Source organism: Anopheles coluzzii, chromosome 3 (assembly GCF_943734685.1).
Source record: "Anopheles coluzzii chromosome 3, AcolN3, whole genome shotgun sequence".
NCBI classification, from domain to species: Eukaryota; Metazoa; Arthropoda; class Insecta; order Diptera; family Culicidae; genus Anopheles; species Anopheles coluzzii.
Genome location: NC_064671.1, coordinates 22,597,507 through 22,616,106, shown reverse-complemented (window position 1 = coordinate 22,616,106; position 18,600 = coordinate 22,597,507). Strand labels below are relative to the sequence as shown.

The 18,600-nt window shown below is 43.9% G+C and overlaps 2 protein-coding genes across 2 annotated transcripts in view; one reads left to right on the top strand and one right to left on the bottom strand.

The window, feature by feature from the left end:
* The window catches only part of LOC120954768 (probable nuclear hormone receptor HR3), a 509,904-nt gene that overhangs the window by 191,744 nt on the left and 299,560 nt on the right, over positions 1 to 18,600 (bottom strand). The window lies entirely within an intron of this gene.
* Positions 960 to 18,600, top strand: part of LOC120954646 (uncharacterized) — a 34,715-nt gene continuing 17,074 nt past the window's right edge. The window contains exons 1-5 of the mRNA XM_040374746.2: positions 960 to 1,705; positions 12,138 to 12,264; positions 14,894 to 15,225; positions 15,297 to 15,816; positions 15,884 to 16,146. Of these exons, the coding sequence (XP_040230680.2) occupies positions 12,186 to 12,264; positions 14,894 to 15,225; positions 15,297 to 15,816; positions 15,884 to 16,146 (1,194 nt within the window). The 5' untranslated portion in view covers positions 960 to 1,705; positions 12,138 to 12,185. The remainder of the gene's footprint in view (positions 1,706 to 12,137; positions 12,265 to 14,893; positions 15,226 to 15,296; positions 15,817 to 15,883; positions 16,147 to 18,600) is intronic.

Here is an 18,600-nt window from a genome sequence, read left to right as displayed (position 1 = left end):
CTCGAAGTAGGTGTTTCTGAATCATTATTTCCAAAAACTTACTATCTGCTCAAAGCATACAGATTTGACGGAAGTTTGACAACACTACCGGGGGGCTTCTTCGATATTAATGTGTTGTGTAGCTAGAGATGAATTGTGGTAAGAAAAGTAGTTTGCGAACCCATTGTAGATCTCGTTTTCGCCCTCAAACGTTTGATATTCCAACGTTATGCAAAACGGCAGACTGTTGCACTTTCGTTTGCTGTTCATGAAGTTCCAGAAAATCTTTGGACGGTAACTTATTGATACTCGGAAGGGCCGACTGTAGGAAACGTATGATTTGCGGTTATGAAACTTATAGACTCTATATATTTCCTTCTGTTTGAACTGATTCTGATCTGATTTGATCTGATTCCAAATGAAGATAACAGTTGTGTACCTTTGTTTGTTAATTGATGATGGTTTGCATTTAAATGGTTTTAAAATTTGTCATAAGGGAATTTATTTTGCATTTGATAGGTGATGTGTCAAATCAGTACCATTTGCTCAGAGAATTGTCAAGCCTAAAAAATCGCTTATAGCGAAATTCCGTACATCGAGTATGGCGTATATCGAGGAATAGCTATACATCGATTGTTGTGATTATTATTGTTAGTTTAATTCAAATTGCCGTTACAAGAAGCATTACAATATTACCACAATGCAACAATATTATCAATTGTGTATTTGTGGTTCTTAAGACAACTTGAATGCTTGAATAATATTTGATGATTGTCTACTTCGAAAAAAATATTTTGGTCCTGATTCAATGAATATTTCAAAAAGGTATTGAAAGCAATAATAATTTCCCTCAACACACTATACAATATTTCTGTAAAACTTCTTTCAATTCACATTAAAACTCTATCAAAACTACTTCCCATCTAACCATCTAAACCGCCACAAAGAAAATTGAACCTCAAATGCTGAGCTGAACGATCGCTTGCCCACTCTAGGGGGATATACGTGAGACCCGCAAAGCGGCGCACGCGGCCACCGGCTTTATTTCGCAGCTCAGCGACGACGCCCCACTCCCAGCGCTCTCCTCACCCAACCAACCGCCAGGCAACGGCAGCGCTTGTTTAGCCACGGCACGGCGAAGGCACATTCCGGTCGGCATTTGGAACACTTCTTCAGTCTGCCATAACACCGCGGCCCGCTCGGTTCGGTTCTCGATCATCGCGATCGCCGTCGACACAGACTCGTAGTACCTCGAACGCCCCGGCAGGCAGGCAGAGTGTGTGTTGAGTCCCGGTTTTTTTTTCGCTCCCCCGTTCATTCCCCCATAACAAAAACTCTTCCCTTTGCCCCTGAACCGGTTTGCTCCGTGTCGGTGTGCGTGTATTCCTATGTTTTCATCCCTCTCCCTGTCCGCCGGGTTAGTGTTTTCGTGCCCAAGCTTCCAAGCGTTGGAGTGCTAGAGAAAGAGAGGAAGCAAAAAAAAAAAACGTGTCGCTTTCGTCGCAACCTAACTCCGCAAAGTGTCCACCCGGGTGCCCGGTTGTGTGCGTGTGTGTTTGTGTGTGTGTCCTGAAAGCCGGAAGAACGTGGTGTGGCCGCAATTTGCGCGCGCGCTAGCCGAGGTGTGGTCCAGTTCCAGATCTTCCTGCTTGTCCTGCTTCTTGCTGTGTGTGTGCGCGCGCCCAGATGAACCTCCCTCCTGGAGTGCAGACGGTTCCTTGAGAAGGTGCGAACATCGTTGATTTTAAGAAAGAAAGAAAGCAACAACAAACTGTTGTGGGATGCACCCATTCTTCCCGCGGTGGTTTAATGTTTTCATGTTGCGGACGGATGGAGGCTTTCTCCTGCAGAATGGACCGGAGCGATCGGCCCAAAACCACCGGGAGGAGGCTTGCGTGAAACCAGCACCGTGCCGCGCAGTGTACCAGTTACTTATTCTAATTATCAAGTGGATTAAAACGCCATCGAAGCAACGAGCGTTGGGGCGCGCTTAATTTTGCACGCTGTTCGATTACTTTTCGTGCCGTTTTTTTTTCCCCCGTGCCGGGCTACGGTCTAATGCGGACGGTAAACGAACGCACTGGCCTGGAAGGCATCAGCTGACGTGCACGCTCACGATCCACACGAGGACGGGAGGAAATGCAAATCAAAGCGAAAACATACCCACTCCTCGCGGGACCCTCGGGGGGTGCACTAAACGGAAACAAAACACAAGAAGAACTAATACCCGGACCAGTTCCGCCAGTATGGTTCTCATAAATCATACCGCACTCTCTGGCGTTTGTTGGGTGCGTTGTTTGGTTTTGTTGGGTGGCTCGCGAGTGCGCGCGAGAGAGTTTTGAAACAGTTCCATCCCCTCCGCTTGCTAACGGGAGGTTGAGGGAATCGGGGGCTTCCCGTAGCATAGATCCAGGCCAGCACCAGACTACGACAGAGCGCGTTCGGGATTTTCGTACGCACCTCGTTGTGTGTGCGCACCGTGTTTGCGAACAGTTTGGAGTTCTTTACGATGTAGCGCAAAATAAAACGAGCGGCACAAACAAGCAACAAGCAACACGAGAACCAGACCCCGGGCACCCCGGGCAATGGTGCCGTACGGGAAGAAGCGCACCCCGTTGGTTAAAAGACGGGAAACGGGAGGAAAGCGAAACATCGCCGTACGGTTCATGTAAATGTGACCGAGTTTCGTTTTGTGCTTGGGGTTTTTTTTTTTTTTTTTTTTGCTCGGTACGGTTTGTTGCAGATGCAACGCCAATGAATTCTTCACCAGCGTTTGTTGCGAGACTCCCAAAGCCGAACCGGGTTCGTGCACTCTGACGTAATGGATGGAGTGCTTGCCGATAGTTTGGGCAATAAATTGGGCTCTAAAGCACTGTTTTTTTTTTTGCTTTTTTGCAAACACACAGTTCACGTGCTAAAACTTCCCATCTGGGTTGATCTTTGCCACCCCGAAAGTGCGCGGGATTGCATGGGAAAATGTGTTTCAATGGACGGCGAGCCAGTGTTGCCACTCCACGTTTCAAGATTAATTCTCCTGTCCTGTGGCCGGACAATTGAGGGAGCTTAAAAAAAGCACCAAAGGTACACACTCGCTCACAATGGCGGAAAACAAAGGCACCATTTTTCCGCGCACAGATTTGCATGCTTTTCCCTCGCCGGAGTGCTGTCGGAGTGCTGTCAACTGGCGGCTTAGGCGGGTTTTCTCTTGCCGCGCGATGCTTTTCCTCAATTTATCGCTTTCGTGCATAATTTGGCTTAAAGAAAGACATACACACACACACCCAGTCAGAGAATGAAGGTAATAAAACACAAATCTCTCAACCTCATGGAGAGAAACAATGAAAGAAAGAGGCCCACACAACAAAAAACGTAACTACACCGACTGGTAATGCTATTGTTTCGAAAGCATGAGTTTTGACATGGAAAATGACCGTAACCGGGCCCGGGTAGGTGTCCCGCCCGACTTCTGCTACCGGGCGATCGTTTTATCTCGCGCTGGTACGCTACACCCCGAACAAAAGGGAAATTTGATGGCAAGTGCATTGACCACCGGCGTATCGGATGCATTATTTGGCGGGCGCGCGCGCGTTATCATCATTTGAGATGCTGTTTTCCCTGCCCGGCGCCACGGTGCCCCTTGCGCCCGGAACGTTTCCTCGTAAGCGTGAAAGTGTAGTTATTCCGCTTCACCTTCATCCCCCCCCCCCCCCCCCCGCTTGCTCCTGTCCTGTCGACCCGATCGATTTGAATATGGAGCATAATGCCAAGGCTCCAAAACCGTCCACCACGAACATCCAAACACGGCGAACAATGTCCGGCGTCGGGTGCGAAACGCTCGAAATTCCGTGCGCACCCGTGGGGACGTGCAGCATTGCATTGTGCTGTCTTTCACTTTTTCCCCGACTGTCGCCGTGCTGCTGTGCCCTGCCCTCCCCGTTTGTTGGGCGAGCTGAATTGGATTTGCTATTTGAAGTGCGCGTTTATTTTCGCGATCCATAAGTGATGGTGGTGCTGGAATGGGGGATGATGTTTGTGGTGTTTGCCGGTTTTGCTTGCACAAAGCGAAGGAACAATAAAGACGATTGATTTATTTGTTTGCATGAAAAGCGTGTGCTGCAGGAAGCGAGTAAATGGGGACGAAGCGGTTTGCCTGTTTTTCGGATGGGAAGATTTGCATCATGTCAGAATAAAGGGGGTGGTTTGGGTTTGTTTAACGTTAAGGGGTTACTTTTTGCTCAATGTTTGAATTGTTGTTACATGCGTTCGGATCTTATCTTGGTATTTTTTAAGTCGTTATCGTAGTGTATGGATGCACCATTTCAAATTTAGCACAACCCAAACACTAAATACATCCCACATTGATACCAAATATTTGATGAAGACAAAACAATTCATATTGCTTTGAGAACAATTGAGATAAGTTTGCTTTTTGTTATATTTCGTGTACTAGTAACATTTGAACATCCTGTACAGTTTTTCTCTGAGTTAGGCAAAACTCAAGTTAGACAAATATAAGTTACGCGAATTTTTAATTATTGTTTTACATTTACATGCCAAACTGGTAGAATTTACTCCAAAATTAATTGAATTTTAGCTAAAATTTTAAAACAACTTTGAAGACAAATAAAAATACAATTTTGTAGGAGGATTCTATTAAATAAGTAATTACAGAGTTTCCCAAGATTTATTGGTTGGTTTCCATATTTTTTGGGCTCTTCTCACGATTTATTCACCGTTTTCCATGATTTTGTGTATCGTTTCCACAATTCATTGGTATTGTCTGATTGAATATCAATATAAACGATTCACAACATTCAGGAACACGCCTCATAAATCGTGGGAACGATATAAAACACAGGAATCAACAAAAAAACATGAAAATGTTGTAAGGGTACAAACATACTGACGATAACTAAAAAAAATAACGATGTATAAATTATAATTATTTACCATATCTAGAATTATTTTATCTTTTGTGTCATGTAAAACTTCATATTAATAAAATAAAATAAAATCATGATACAGTTTAACCAATTTAAAGAAAGAATGGAACACGAATGACGATGTTGCTAGGAAAAAAGAATTGAACTATTTTGTTTAAATTTTACGTTACTTACTTACTCACTTATCAATTTCATTACAACTTTTGAAACAAATAAAAGACCAATGAAGCATATGTTTGCTTTATGTCATTCATTCTTAAATTTCTAACAGTTTAAAGCAATACTTCTTGTCCACATTAACAAATAAACCACATAAACAACGCGATTTGACATTGAATTATGATTAAAACATTTGTGACTTTGTGAGATTTACAGTTTCAGCCATAGTGAAATAATTCAAAATTAATTTTGCAAAGTCATCTTAGCGAAGTGAATTCACCATAAAAATGTGTTAATAAAATGTTCCAGGTCATACTTAATGCTATGTGTTGTAATTTGTAAGAATGAATTCGAATCAAAATTTCTTTACTAGTTTTTCTGCCATAAGCGCTTTTTTCGATTGCTTAACTGCGTAGCATTAACAATATTTAGCTCATCCGTTTAATTATAATCACTAGTTAATGTTTCATTAAAAGTATTTTAAGACAAGACTAGATGCGTCTTGTCTTAAAATACTATATCCATTAAATGTAAATATTTTTATGAAATAATTCCTTTCACATGTTCAGTTTAATAATTATCTCATGTTCCTGAACAATGATTAACTATAGATCTAATTTTGTCGGCGAAAATTTCCCTCTGTAAGCTCTATTTATCACCATCTTCGAAAATTAAACAAAAAAACATATTGTGTAATCAAAATTTACGCATGCTAAATCATACCTCGGCCTTATTTACGACATCTTGCATCGTGGTTCTTCATCTTCCCTTATCCATCCTTCAACAAATTTATTGCACAACTCCCGCAGTAAGCTTCGCCACGGGAGATGGGAATGTGAAAAATTAAGATGTAATTTCAGCCACCAATCCGCTTTTACGACCATACTGTTCACACACAGACAAAGTCCCGCCAGCACCATTAAACTTGACGAAGTAATATTACCCTCCAAACGGTCAATCAACATTCAATCGAACTTTTGCAGCGGCAATTTTGTGCAAACTTCCCCCTTTCGGCTAACGGGTCGCACTGTGCGAATAAAATTCACCGTTTTATCACGCACCGGGGCAATGGCACATCAACAACTCACGCCGGGCTCTAATTTGGCAGCCGCGTTAACAACTTTAACAGCCGTCCTGCCGAAAACCTCTTATTCTACGACGGTCCACGAGACGGTTCGGCGGTTCCGCTAATGAGAACCACGGCTCGATTCTATTCTATAACGGGTATACACATCAACGCCCTTTAACATGACACGGTAACGATGGCGGCATCTTTATTTCGTCGTGGTGCTTCGGTGGTTGTGTTTGGTGCTTTGTTTCTCCCGGTGGCCCGGATTGACATGTGAAGTGCGCTGTCATAATTAATTCAAAACTATCCCCCTGCCTTCACCGCTAGAGAGCCGTTCTTTTGTTCCGCAATTCCACCCAAAGATGGGCAATATTCGGGGTTGCCGTGGAAACTATCGGCCCCAGTATCGGCCACCATAGTAGTACGAAAGCTTACACCAAAGTCAACGGTTTTCGGTCTTCGGTGCGCGGGCTGGAAGATACGCTTGACATTCGTGGCACGCATCGGACGGTGTTGTGGGAGGCCTTGTGCGTGACGGGCCATGCCTGTTCCCGGTCGCTCTCTTTTGCCAGCAACATTGGCTTAACGTCAACTAATCTACCACAGCACGACCAGCAGCTCCTCGCTCGCAGCTCGTTTCGTCCTGCGCGATCAATCGTAGAAAGCATGCCCGGGCGGGATTAGGTCAATCGTGGCTGTAATTTCTCCATTTTAATTTCCCGTAATTTAATTCATCGCTGCACTGCACACTGGGCGCACCGCGATGCCAGCACGGCCAGGCACCGCGATAATCTGTTTGTTTAATAAGGCGAGCTTGCGGGCAGCGGCCTGCACCATCATGCTGTGTTGTCGATGCTGATGATGATGATGATGATGATGTTGGGTTTGGTGCTGATGGGGGCTCACGAGAGGACGGTTTTGCTGAACGCCCGCAGGCGTAGGAGAAAGGTTCATCGATGACGCAGTGGTTGCGTTCGGTGCTGCTGCTGCTGCTGCTGCGGTCGCGGCTCGAACGCGTCAGGCTGCGGTTTGGTGTGTTTGGGGCCGGCGAATAATCGGCACCGCTTAGCAAGTCGTGCAGTGTGGGAGGAGTGGAGCGTTCGGAGGAGGTGCCGCATTAATGCGTCAATGCCCTCGCCAGATCCGTGCCCGCTAGGAGGTGTAGCGGAGGGGGAGGAGGAGGTAATGGCAGGAGATGCAACACCGAGATGCAGACAGCATTTCGGAGAAATTCGCTCGATGAAAGATTACACCGTCGCATTCGCATTCGCACGAAGGAAGCGCCCCGCAGTCCCCTGTCGCTCATATCCTTTTAAGCGTTTGAATTGTGAGAAGTCATTGGACTGCTGGACGTTCGGCCTCGGGAAGGAGAAAATAAACTGTATCGCCGGTTGGGCGAAATTATCTTTCTTGTTTTGCTCAACCGCAACCCATCCAAATCCCGGGTTTAGATGTGTCCAACGTTTCTGTTTCTCGTATCTACCAGGGCGGATGGGCAGATGAACCCAGCGCGAATTAATTGCCGGTGTTTTAAGGCGGCCGCCAAACAGAATCCAGCTGGCTAAACCGAACCAAGGCTACAGACAGCACAGGCTACCACTGCTGTCACTGTGTTGTGTCAGGCCCGCTCGAGGATATTTTAAGATAATTGTTTCTCCACCCTCCAGTCCCTCTGCAGCGTTCTCCCTTAACTTTCACACCGCTCTGGCGGTGACCAGTGGCGAAATTATCAAATGGCCACCGGTAAACCGTTGATTAATTGGGCCACATTTTCGGGTGGCTACTATGCTCGGACCGAACCAGCGGCGGCCCTTGGAGGTAGCTGTAGGTGCACGGTTTTGCTTTGGAGACGAATCGGCCCTGGGGTGCCCAGGGTAAGCTGCGATGCTAAATGTTTTGATAAGCTAGAAAAAGCGTCGGTCGCTTTGTGCGCTGGGCGGACGTGGGAAGAAAGCATCGCGATAACATTCATTTGTCGCTTCTAATGCATCATTACAACGGTATCGCCGGGCCACTTTGGGGCAAATTGAGACAAATGAAACCGTTTATTTGCAACAAAGCTTCAAATTATACGCTCAAATTAGTGTGAATATTTTAAGGAAAATTTCGAAACATTAATGTGCTTTTCTTACTGAGCGAATAGCACAGCACAGAGTTGTGGTGAATTTTTCGAGCAAAATGAACGATTTGCAGTCTAAGAATTATTGTTAAAAAAATAAACACACATTCACATAAGTATGTGTATTTATGTATAAATACAGTAGAACGTCGATTATACGGTAACGTCGGTTACCGGTTAATCGATTTGCACGGTCCAATAAATGTCAAATTCATATAAAAATGGTCAATTCACTGTTTTTATGATTAATTCACATTGAATTAATCGATTACTCGTTAGTAGAATATTATTTTTATCAATAACAACAGGTTCATGAACAAAAATGAATTTCGAAAATACCACTAGACACTACAAGAAATTGATTGCCTACTTGGCCTCGCCGTATGTTTGAACAGCCGTCACATTTATGCGCACGGTTAAGCCAACCGACGGTTAATCCGCCCCCGGATAATCGACGTTCTACTGTATTTAGATACTATAATGATAATAATCTCTAAACAAACAGGAAAACAAAATTTGACTTCAGAGAGCAATGATAGTATTAAAGACTCAGATGCATCGATACATTGAAAGTACTATTTTAAGATAAAATTTGATAGTAATAGGGAGATTTACGATTCTAGGCAGTATTTTTTTGTATGGAGTTTGGCAGATGGAGGCTCAAAACATGTCAACACTCCATATAAAACACATACTAAATTATGCTCAGAGTTTCAGATTGTTGCAGCCTGAAAAAAATAAACTGATGGAAGATAGATGTTTGTTTTTGCTGAACCATAAATATTTTATTAAGAAAGGTTAAAAATTGTTTGATTCGATATTTTTAAACGTATTTAAAGTCTTAAACTCGAATTTCAATGCGAAATAACAGAGAAAAAACAGTTTATAAATGCATCTTTGTTGCTTCGAAAATTATGCAATTCAATATTACCAAACAAGGCTGTCCAATGGATCCAACCTGGATAATGAATATTATTCCACTGAAAGCAAAGTCCTTATAGGATACAGGTTGATGCATGCCTAAGGAATTGACAAATGAAAGTAAATAGAAGTAGTCTCGGTTTGACAGTTGACAGTTCGTTTGTTTACATATTGTAATGGATGCTGACTCCGATTGATTACTTTTTTTCCGAAATTCTCTTTAAATGATATTTTTTGAAGATATTGCAAATGAATTAATTATTGATGAGAGCCACACACTCAAAAACACTCAAATTCCTGTGACATTGTGATGAAATTGGCGCATCAAAAACAGTAAATTTTCAGTAAAACCTATGTGTTTGGTGCGAATTTTCGCTGCGAGATCACATTTAAACATATTCATCTTCTTCTTTTGGCTCAACAACCGATGTCGGTCAAGGCCTGCCTGTAACCACTTGTGGGCTTGGCTTTCAGTGACTAATTGATTCCCCCCCCCCCCCCTATAGCAGGATAGTCAGTCCTACGTATGGCGGCGCGGTCTATTTGGGGATTGAACCCATGACGGGCATGTTGTTAAGTCGTACGAGTAGACGACTGTACTACGAGACCGGCCCAGACATATTCATATTTTAATTAAATTAAGAAAAACGAAAAATCTCCAAAATCAGAAAAAAAAATTCGCCATATTAACACCCCATTCGCTTCGAGCGTGTGTGCATGCGTGTAGAAACTAACGAGACAACTGTCAAATCCATGATCTTTGTATTAGTGCAAAAAGAGCTATGTATCGACCTGTATCATACATGGACTTGGCACTAACAGGCTGAAATGTCAGCCTTCTGGCTCAAAATATACTAAGGGTCAATATTGACAAAATTGGCAGGTTTGGCTGATTATGTATTACCTGAGTGACTTCACAAAAGCTCACACAAGTCTTCAATCAAACTAACTTTTGAACAGTTTTTTTGTTAAATCCAATAGCTTCTTCAATAATGAAGAAGTGTTGAAGCATGCAACAACCTTTTCATCAATTTCATTCATAAATAATTCAATCATGAAATTGGTTTTTAATTATCCTTCCAAGTGTTGATTGTACATTTAATCAATGATAACGTTACTGAGCGTGAGCGTGAACATGCCCAGCGAGGCGCTACCATCCGCCGAGTGGACATCAGCGCGTTGAAACGCGTGTAAGTTGGAAATGTTCCACCCACCCCTGCCAAGTGAAACCGAGTGGCAATTGGCGGACCACTTTGTGAACAATTCCGTTATGGAAATGACCGTGGAACAGATCGATGTTGCGAAAACATATACGCCGATATGCAGCCGTAGTGCACGGCGGGGCACAGACACCACTTTCCATCACCATCACGGTGCGCTGGATGTGCGCTGATTATGATAATGCACCATCGACTGGTCGCGGAAAATGAAACTACCGATGTTATCAACCGTGTGCAGTGACCGGCGATTGTTGATTACGATTTTATTCGAGTTTGTCACTTTCTGCACCGTTGTAGATGAGCTTTGTATTTTTATGTAAATTTAAATGTTATTTAGTTACTGTATTGCTGCACGTTGTCTAGGTTCAATGCTACGCGACGCTTTCAAAGCATTTTCTCCTTGCTGGTTCCCACACATCTACGCCTTAAAGCTCCATAGTAGATCCATTACCAACCAACCCAACACAAACGCTCAGGCTTTTATGTCTGCGCAAGATATCTCTCCCCAGGACGCCTAACCACATTCTTGCAATTACCGTACGTGATTTGGCTATTCTCGCCGGCCGCATCGTGCGGTTCCGTTGTTCCGTCTCTTTACTTGACATGACGCGGACATTAAATAAGATCCGCGCGCGCGCGGCCCGGGGAAAAAGAAAAAGCAGAAGAGAAAAAAAAACAATCGAGCAAAACAGCCATCCCAGCGTAAACGAAAACGACGTGAGCAACGAAGACACAAACTAATTACGCACGTCGGCGAGCGACCGTCGTTAAGTGCACCGCGCGGCCTCCGACGCTCGTCACCCACCGCGATGGGTGCGCGTTCTTGCCATAAATGGGTGGCCCGGAGAAAAGTGGGTGGCTGTTGCTGTTCGCTTTGGTCCGCGCGAGCAGAAGGACAAGCATACAAAAAGCAGCATAATGTGAAAGATAATGGTCGGAGAGTGAGTGAAAATGGAAGATGGAAGCAAAAGCATACAAAACAGACCTGTGAAGCCTGTTTACGCTACACACGCCCGATCGTTTAGTTCGGAAAAAGGGGTCTAAGGAGGGTCTGCGGTGGCCAGTGGCCGGAATGACATGAAGAACGCAACGTGTGGCAACGAGAAAACATTATTTTCCACATCTCCACACCGTCGTCGACCTTCGCCAAGGCCAGACGAAACTAGAGAGACACGAAACGTACACACACACGCACAATGAGGCATCGAGACACCCGGCGAAGGTTTCGGCGGCACCAGCTGATAGCTCGGTGCCGACGCGTGTGTTTCATGCCGGGTGGGCTGATCTTTGGTTTGTCTTGTTTTCGTGCCTTTGATTGGAATGCGTCTAGTTCGGGTAACGGGTGTTTTCTAATCTCGTTTTTTTTTCGGCCAGATGAATTGATTTATGTCTGTTGTGGTCTGATGAGGGTGAGATTGTTCAGATTTTAAGCAGCTTATCTCAGCTCGTACGCCAAAGCATGCCGTATAATATGTAAATAGAATGCCCCAACACACCGTTGCATAACTTGAATGTTGAGCCGTAACACTCTTCAATGCTTGTTCGGCTGGGATTGGCGTTTAGTCACTAGAAATGTTCACTAAACTCAAAAAATGCCACCATTTCATTCTGACGAACATTGAAGCCATTCTTCGACCAGTTTCAACCTTCCCAGCAGGTTCACCGTCTCCCACGAAATTGTAAACCCTCGCTGATCCCACGATCTTCTCACCACGTTTCTATTTCAGAAGAATGAAAATACGACGCAATCGTCGGCCGCCCGCAAACAGAAGAAGATGCTCTCAGGGCATTTCCCAACCTGCACCGTAGGACTGCTGATTTGGTTCGGATGCTTTTCCACGCTCGTACACGCAAGTAAGTTTCGCTTCTAGGTACCTCGTGCACCGTTTGAAGTTGTTTGAACATGTTGCAACAAAACATTTCTAGGAACGATTTCACACCGAGTTGCCACTCGGCGTGCTCCATTGCGTTTAGTTAGATCGTGTTCTCATGCGACCAATGCGACTGGGATTTGGCCCGAACAAAGCTAATATTTCTGCATGTCTAACGTTTTGTAGCCATTCAGGGGGGAAAAACACTTCTTCACACCGATCTTACCCACGCCAGAAATCACAAATTAGGCCATCGTTCGATGTGCCCACCCTTTTTCTCCAAAACCGTCGTACCGATCGTAACATGTGGACGATTGTGACGGATTTCACGCACGCTTTTGTGCCCGTGCGCGTCCGTCCCGTGAAGTTCGAGGTCACGCCTGCTCGGCTGCACTATCATCAACGAGCGCGCCCAGATTGGACGATCGCGAATCTCGCATCGAACGGTCAGCGATCGGAAAGTAATTGCCCCATTCCACACGGGGTCTGCCACAGGGAGGAGGAGGATCCGATCCACCTGGTCCGGATGTAGGTTAATGAGGAGCTAGGAAGTTGGGGCTACGAAATGTTGCCAATTCACCGTGCCCCCCCGCTCGTTGCGTTTGGTGGGAGCAGCACCTCACCAGCACCGAAGATCAAACAGCATCCGTACCGGCCGTGTGCTGCCACTCGAGATTGTGCCCGCCCGGAGTGCACAGACAGCCCTGACATAGTGGTCAATTTTTTTCTCCCATCTAGCTTGCACCAGTCGATGCTTCACCGTGACAGGTGAAATATGAAGAGTAATCGCGGTTGCGCTTGCTGAAGCAAACGCCGGGCACACAGATTTGAGTGTTGCAATCGCAAAGGGAAGCCACTGGGTAGCGTTTGAAGCAGTGTTGTGTTGGATTTCGCAAGCGATTGGAATTCGTCATGCGGCGGCAGCTACCATCTTGCAAAGCGATGGTGCTTTGTAATTACTTTGATGATTAATGTGTTTTTTTGTTAACAACTTAACCTATCCTGTTCAATGCAATCACCTCTTATTGCTGTCCATTGTGGATGGTTATGGCTGTATTTTAATTTTCGCTTGTGAAACAATCACTATTTGCCCCTCTTAACAGCTCATGAAATTGAAACGTGGCTGCATTAGAGCACACATAACTATTGAAATGAGTGAATAATAGACTTATTTTTATATTTAGCATTATAGTTCATTAAAATTTTCATTCAACAATGACATCAAGCCATGATGAGCAATAATTAGACATGTTCAGTTTCTTCTGTTCTTTAAAGCTATGATCCAACTAGGTCCACTATACAGTTTTAAAACAGTTTAATTCGTTAGTCTAGAAAAGCTCAAAATTGCCCATTACACAAACGAACGAGGAATAAACAGAAATTTGAACAATAAACTGCTTGGGCAAGGTTTCGTGAACTACTAATTACGATTCGACGAAGACTATTAACGGATGGAGTGAACGGAGCAACGCACTGACGTTGAACTACTTAACCAGGTTCTTGAAACATAAATAAGTGCGTGAGAACAAATGGAGACGAATTTATTTGAACGCTTCAACGACCATACCGAGGCACGAAAAAACTTTTCCCTTTTCAGGTTTTGAATTTTAATTGCAATTTCTAGTGTTTGCTATTAAAATGGCCTTTTTTCGGATGGCTTAAAAAACCAAACGTATGGCGGACGAACACAAGCGTGTAGATATATGTTTAAGAACTACCTTCGATTTTTATCAACTCCTCTTCATTTTTCGCAACGAAAGTGTTGGAATAGAGCTTTCGCGTTAATTTTGTCCAGAAAATGTCGCTGGGGGATTTTAGACCAGTTTGCGGAATAGGGTGTTATATCGACATTCAGCCAAAATTCGCCTAAAACGATTGGATTGAATTTTGACGTCATTGCTTGCCGCTGCCTGCGGAAACGGTTTTCTGCTTCCTGAAATGTTTGGTCGTGTTTTCCAGGAACTATTACACTGTATGACCAGTTGCATCGACCTCCCGGCCAAGCAAACACAGCGTTGTTAAGACTTTTCCTTCGGTCTTCATTTTCAGCATCATTTGGAGCTTCTTGTCGCTCAGGGTAGTCGGCCATTTGGAACTAGGCTTTCTTTCGATGCTCTGATTGTTGTCTAATAGTTCCAAGATGTTGTAGTTGCCGGGACAGGCCTATGACGTCCACAAACTAAAGCACGGAGTCCATTTTAGATGCTACGGGGTGCCATTCTTTGATTGCGCACGCTTTTGAACGAAGTTGCTTCACTTTTTTTGGTCATCACAATTATAGTTCGACTAATAGAAGTATCAAATTTTGTCTGCTGACTCATGGGATACTACTATTGAAAGTGTAATTATCGTTTCGTTAGTGCGGATAACGGCGCATGAACTATCTAAAGTTTTTGACAATTTTTTTAAATGCAAACGTTAGTAGAATGAACTGGATTGTTCGCCATCTTCAAGTTTTTTTTTAACCTAATCCATCGCAGCATGTTGAGTAGCCTGTTCTAGACATTTTGTTCAAAGTTGATAAACAACTCTCGCAAAATCGATTCGGATAATTTATTGATTAATCTTATTTTATGACCAAAAACGAATCCCATTTTTCTTACCCTTTGCAGACATCATTCATAATGTGCTGGGTCTGCCGGACACCTGCGTCTACCAGAACCAGGTCCGCACCTGTCGGCTTTCCTTCTCCTGCTGGCTGGAGGGTGGACGGCACGTGTCCGGCTGTGGCGAAAACCGATGGCTCATGTCCTGCTGTGTGTACGACAATGAGCAATCGAGTGCCGTCCTTGCGCCGAAGGTAGCGTACGCCGGACCGATGGTACCGATGGTGCCCGTGCTGCAGCCCATCGTACCGGTGAACCGACCCAACATGCTTGTTCCACCCCAAAGCTTTACCAAGAAGAAAAGCTTCTTCCACCGTCGCTCAGACCAGCTGATGCAGGTGAGTCTAGGGCAATCGACATAAATTCCAATTGGAGCACAATTAATAGTAAGCCTCTTCTTCACCCGCAGAACGAATGTGGCATTCCGCAAACGTCACAGAACACGCTGCAGAAGCGCATCATCGGCGGACGGACGGCCAACTTTGCCGAGTACCCGTGGCAGGCGCACATCCGCATAGCGGAGTACCAGTGCGGTGGTGTGCTGGTGTCGCGCCGGTTCGTCGCCACTGCGGCCCACTGCATCCAGCAGGCCCGGCTGAAGGACATCCTCATCTATCTGGGCGAGCTCGATACGCAAAACTCGGGCAAAATTGTTGAACCCCTGCCGGCGGAGAAGCATCGGGTGGAGATGAAAATCGTCCATCCGAAGTTTATCTTCCGCATGACGCAACCGGACCGGTACGATTTGGCCCTGCTGAAGCTTACCCGGCCGGCCGGCTACAAGTCACACATACTGCCCATCTGTCTGCCGATGCGGCCGATGGAGCTGGTCGGCCGCAAGGGCATCATTGCCGGGTGGGGCAAAACCAACGCCAACATGGGCCAGACGGGTACCAACATCCTTCGAACGGCGGCCGTTCCTATCATTAGTAAGGGAGCATTGGTTTAAGCAGTGACATCTATTATAATGTATGGTGTTTTTTGTTGTGTTTTTAGGTACAAAAGAATGTTTGCGATGGCACAGCAGCAAAAACATCAACGTGGAGCTGTTCAACGAGATGTTCTGCGCCGGCCATTCCGATGGACATCAGGATGCTTGCTTGGGTGACTCGGGTGGGCCGCTCATTATCAACGATCGCGGGCGGTACACGCTGATCGGCATTACCAGCGCTGGGTTCGGCTGTGGCGTCGACCATCAGCCCGGCATCTACCACAATGTGCAGAAAACAATCAAATGGATACAGAGCGTTATCTATGCGTAAGGCAGGGAGGGGCATGCCGTATGTCTTCCCGTGGTGCTCTCTTCACCCCCCAAAAACAGTGCAAACCAGCGGTGCAGTAAAAACAGTATTGATTATTTATTGAGATAGCATTTTAATCAACCTGGCGAAAGCGAATGCAGCACACTATTGTGATCTTTTTTCCTTTTTTTTAATCTACGAACGATGCAAACAAAACGTAACAAAACGATGAAAATCTTCTACCCTTACTAGTGGTGCAAAACGTTTCTAAAGCTAGCGTGCTACTCAATTTCTTAGGAAGATTTTACTAGTTTGAATGATTGACTGACTGCTCTCTGTATTCTTCAAGTGACGCTACTTTCTAGAGCGAGCGAACAATGCAATGAATTTTATGAAATAAATTATTTATCATACGTAATCAGTTGTTTCTACTAATCAAAATGTGGTTGCCGTAATATCACAATCAAAATATTAAAACAAAGAGACCGAAACACGAGCTCAAAATTCAAATAAAAGCTCTACGAAATACTGGTATTTTTTGTATATTTTTAATGGGAAATGTTTTTTTTTTATCTGCCAGAGATTTGAGAAAAATATCTGAATATAGCTAGCAGGAACTACCTTTGATAATTTATGAACTTTTGCTTCTTATGGTGTTTTCTACGAAGAAGACTGCAAAGTCTTGCATAACGACCTAATCAGTCATGCCGGCCTTCAAATATTCATAGGCTTATTCATTTAATCAAGTCTTTCCATACGCTTTGTACAAGGTTGGTTCGTGTGGTTCGATTAAATGATTTGATTGTTTGAGAACTTCAAAAAAATATATATTAGTTAATCACAAAAAGATGTATTGATAAGCTAATGGGATTTTGCAGTCCAAATCATGCTTTCAATGTAAACTAGTCTGACAATAGCAATGCCAATGATAAGCTACAATAGGGCTAAACCAAATATTATTGTTGAGCCATATAAGAAGAAACAAAAGACGGCAAAATGCCATCAGATTAAACATATTTTTTATAGCTACCCTTTCAAATATGTATTAGGAATAACTACCCTTTTAAATTAAATCAGAAAAACAAACTAACCCATTTAAAACCGGGTAAAACTGTTAGTCTTATAAAAAAATCCTTCAATTTCTGTATGAAAAAAAAATTATAATTAAAAACGATTTTTAAAAGAAATACCTTTCTATATACCTTTGTCTTTTTATATAATTAATAAATCGTATTAATATGCTTCGTAACATATCATTGCTACTTGTAAATTTAGTTTAAAATCGATTTGGCTACCGTTATGCAGATTGCATACCCTATGATCAGATTCTTTTCTTGCTCCCTGTGCATTATGCAACCCGCATCACCCCTTAGAGAGTGGCTTTTAGAACTGATTTGAATTTTAGTTTGTCAGTTTCTACCGGATTTCGTATTGGAATTAAATGAATACAATTTGAAAAACATATGTATCTTTCTAATAAACATTTTAAAAGACATTTTTTGTTTATTTTCCTCTTCTATTTTTTCTTCTATTTTGCGTAACGTCCTACGCGGACATGCCGGCCAATATAGGTTTTCAAGACTTAATTCATAACCACGCATCCGGATAGTCAATCCTTGCTACGAGGGAACGGTCCAATCTAGCCTTGAAATTGTGACGGGCATGGTATTGAGTCGTTCAAGTTGACAACTGTACCACTTTATTTTTAAAGTTTATTTTCTATACTAACTTTATTTTTCATTTTAAGGCGTTACAACAGTAGATCATGCTGGATAGATTAATGTTAAATTCAAATAGAGTAATTTGGTCAACGCAGTAGGATGAGAGTTAAACCACATTCACAAAATCAATCACATAGCAATATAGTAACAGTCATTCATTTTATATCCATTTTTTTAGATTGATTGAATTGAACTCGAATAAAAATATTTTACTTTGTATAAAAAAAAGTCACACATACCTCTTTTTTAATCCTCTAAAATCGTTACTAAGGCCTTTTCCAGCAGAACAAAATTGCACGCATGAAAAAGCCATAGGAAATAAATCACACCATTAAAACAGTGCCCCCGGACCACCCGTACCGCACACCGTACCGCACACCGTACCGCTCTATTGAGCTTCCGCCTGTTTTGCGCACCTATCGGTTTCCTCTGTTTTTCTCACCTTTTCACCGGCCCAAGCGGTCAAAGTGAAATTAGCCTTCCGAACTGTCGAGCCTCGCCGGCTCCACCTAAACACAAACACACACAACCATACACACACACTCCCCAGCACCCGAGCACCCATCGGCGGGCTAATTATTTCCCACAGCTAGACCGAGGATCTGATACCGTGATCGCGTCACGGTCAACCGGCGCACACGGTCTCCGGATGGTCGGCCCACGGAAGCGTAGGCCTGGTCGGGAGAAATGTTTAACAACATTTTTGCGAAAGTTCCGATACACATACCGAATGGATGTGCCGGGGTCCGGG